This window comes from Pygocentrus nattereri, chromosome 7, assembly GCF_015220715.1.
Source record: "Pygocentrus nattereri isolate fPygNat1 chromosome 7, fPygNat1.pri, whole genome shotgun sequence".
NCBI lineage: Eukaryota > Metazoa > Chordata > Actinopteri > Characiformes > Serrasalmidae > Pygocentrus > Pygocentrus nattereri.
Window position 1 is genome coordinate 45,133,374 of NC_051217.1, and position 3,528 is coordinate 45,136,901.

The following is a 3,528-nucleotide window of genomic DNA, read 5'->3' on the forward strand; positions in this document are numbered from 1 at the left end:
AGGTGTATAAAGCCGAGCCCCTCGGCCTGCAGACTGCTTCTACAGACATTAGTGAAAGAATGGGTCGCTCTCAGGAGCTCAGTGAATTCCAGCGTGGTGCCGTGATCGGACGCCACCTGTGCAGCAAGTCCAGTCGTGAAATTTCCTCACTACTAAATATTCCACAGTCCACTGTCAGTGGGATTATAACAAAGTGGAAGCGATTGGGAACGACAGCAACTCAGCCACGAAGTGGTCGGCCACGTAAAATGACAGAGCGGTCAGCGGATGCTGAGGGGCATAGTGCGCAGAGGTCACCAACTTTCTGCAGAGTCAATCACTACAGACCTCCAAACTTCATGTGGCCTTCAGATCAGCTCAAGAACAGCGTAGAGAGCTTCATGGAATGGGTTTCCATGGCCAAGCAGCTGCATCCAAGCCTTACATCACCAAGCGCAATGCAAAGTGTGGAATGCAGTGGTGTAAAGCGCCGCCACTGGACTCTAGAGCAGTGGAGACGAGTTCTCTGGAGTGACCAATCACGCTTCTCCATCTGGAAATCCGATGGACGAGTCTGGGTTTGGTGGTTGCCAGGAGACGGTACTTGTCTGACTGCATTGTGCCGAGTTTAAAGTTTGGTGGAGGGGGGATCATGGTGTGGGGTTGTTTTTCAGGAGTTGGGCTCGGCCCCTTAGTTCCAATGTTAGTTCTTCATGCTTAGTGCATTTTCTTAGTTTCACCCGTCTGTAGTAGTGCAAGTCTGTTACACCTTTGCTCTGATACAGCTTTTGAACAGCTTTTAAAGCAAAACGTTCAGCAGCCACACTGGACAGCACTCGTAGGAGAACCACATCAACTAGCAGCAAACTAACAAAAAACGCCTCCAGTCTAGCACTGCTGCGTATAATCACTGCTAAATGACGCATCACATACCACATTGCAAAGACACATAATGTTTCTGTAAAACATTTAAATTTAATATTTGTAGCTGACCTCAGAAAAAAACAAACTGGTAACTAAAACGCAGTTTCCCAGCCCCTCTTTGTAGCAGGGTTATGAGCCTATGAAGAGGGGCTGAGATACACGTCATCTGCCTCTCACCGTGTGGAGCTGCAGGATTCATGTGTCCGTCTACATTCTGAGTGAAACTGACCGACAGACACTCAGGAGATCACTAAGGACTGACCGTCACGCCGGAAACCCTTCATTCTTCATTCAGTCCACATCGGAGACTTGTGTGAAACGGCGTCAGAGAGTTTCCAGCTGCTGAAGCTGCTGCAGCGGGTTTGGAAAGTAGTGATGAAGATAACGGAGCATTTAGATATGAAACAGATGAGGATCGGGTTCTATGAAGAACCTTTAGAGGAGGGAGAAACAAACTCAGCCGCTCACCTCAGGTTAAGATGGGTCTGTGGTCAGCGTGCCGTCTGAGCGTCCAGTACGGCAGGGTTCACCATGGTAACGAGATCAGTGTTTGACTAACTCGTGTGGGTCTGTTAATCTCCTTAGATGAGCAGATCTCGTTAAACAGTCTCTCCGTTCACACAGCATGTGCCTTGGACCAGCGAGAGAGAGTGGGCCTGCCGCTAACACTGCCGAGAAATTTAACGTTGTTTAACACGACGGTTCATTCGAAAATCAAATTTACTGTTCCCACCCGTCCCCCTGCACCCCCACCACAAGCGGCATCATCAGCCCAGGCGTGCTTGGCGTCTGACGTCTGCTTCTGAAGTTTTATCAGTGGAGCTGTGATGATACTGTAGCTATCAAGTAATGGAAGCAGCTCCAGGCCTGAATCATCACACTCCCGCCTCAAACTTAGATTCTAGCCATAGAGAAATGGAGCTTAGAACCCAGAGTTCCTAATGTGGGCATAACGTGGACTACAGAACGCGGCACGACTGCAGTGGTCTATTGAACGACACGCAGGACAGAGCAGAGCTCGTTTACGTGGGTCAGTCTTAAAGGCACTTAAGGAGGTAGAGAGGTTGAGAACGGGTGATGTAGAAATGGGTTATGGCTGTTTTGGGTACATAAACCCACGAATGTCACCCATAAGTGGGTAATTGGGCGATAAAATGCAACACAATACAGGAGAAATGTAGAATATGGGCCCTTTAAGTTCTGGTTTAGACAATGTGGGCATGCAGTTGGCACCATGCTTATTGGTGGAGCATAAGCTGGTTCCTGTGAACGACTGAACGGAGCGCTTCACGCCAATCCACTCCGTTCACGTCTTAACCGTCGACTCATGCAGGGGTTTAGAATAAGTGGTGGAGTTCCCCTTTCACACCTCAGCAACCTTGAGGAGAGGGGTTGATCCTCGTAGCTCCAGCGCGAAAACTCCAGACGCCAAACGTGTCTCGTCTGCCCGTCTACATTTGGTGTAAATTAGATTTTTTTGGCTGGACTGTCCCTTTAAAACGACTCCCTCTGTGGCCCCTGGTGTTGACTCTGTCTCTCTCCTTTTCTCTTTGTTTTTCAGTGCGGCGGAGGCGTATGGAGAGGGACGCGTAGCGGACCGTCTCGTTCGTTCTCCTCCACTCTCGCTCGCTCTCTCTCTCTCTCTCTCCATCTCTCCGGATGAGTCCTGTGCCAAACTGTGAGGGAGAGAGAGCGGCGTTCCAACCCTGAATAAGGGACACAACTGGAAAACCCACCATTTGGCTCTCAACCACCTGGATTTGTTGTTATATTATTACCGTCATTGTTATTGTCATCGTTATTGTTTTTACAGCTGTACATCTTTTTTTTTCTGTAGTTTAGTCATTCCATTTCTTTTTCTTCTGACTTCTGGTGTTTTGGTGTTTTTGTTTTTTTTTGCAATTTGGAAAAGGAAAAAGAAAGAAAACTCTTAAGCTGAGCACAGGGATCATGTACATTTCCAACACTCGTGCACCATTTACAACCTTAAAAACGGGAATAAAGCGAAAGGCTAGCGACACTAGTGAGGAATCGAAGCTCCGCTCGGCTCAGAATGAGGGGAACAGGGAGAACGAGAGCAGCTGAGAGGTGTTTACTGTTATCAGTGGGTTTGGCTGCTGGGGAACTGCAGCGATTGCTCCATATCCTGCAGGGAGGGCCACGCCTGCAGTGAGAGTGCATTTTTCTTCTATTAGACTCGCTGTGGGAGCGCGTGCAGCTGCTCCGTGAAGCTTGTGCATGTGTGTGTGTTCCACTCGGTTTTGCTATAACGTGAGATGGTCGGGCAGAAAATCGAGCTAAAATACCTTTAATACACTCTTAGTCAGATGGCATGTGGGTTTTCTGTGTAAATAAGTGAACGCACAACTGTTTTTCCTGAATTTAACGTATTGCGGGAAACAAAAGCATAAAGTTTTGCCGTTGCAGAAGTTGTGGCACTTAATATTTTTATTATGTGTATTTTTTTCCAACTTGGTGAAATTGGGCACTAAAATTGGCAGAAAAATGCCAGATTCAAGGCTGTTCTGTAGAGGATGTGTTCACTTTTCACACAGAAGATCAACAAAACAAGTAGCTTCACACTTCAGAGTTGTGCACACACACAGAGACACACACACACAGAGA

The 3,528-nt window shown here is 47.7% G+C and overlaps 1 protein-coding gene across 1 annotated transcript in view; it reads left to right on the forward strand.

The window, feature by feature from the left end:
- Positions 1-3,528, forward strand: part of tmod2 (tropomodulin 2) — a 58,623-nt gene extending 55,095 nt beyond the window's left edge. Inside the window, exon 10 of the mRNA XM_017719503.2 lies at positions 2,465-3,528. Coding sequence (XP_017574992.1) covers positions 2,465-2,496 — 32 coding nt within the window. The 3' untranslated portion in view covers positions 2,497-3,528. The remainder of the gene's footprint in view (positions 1-2,464) is intronic.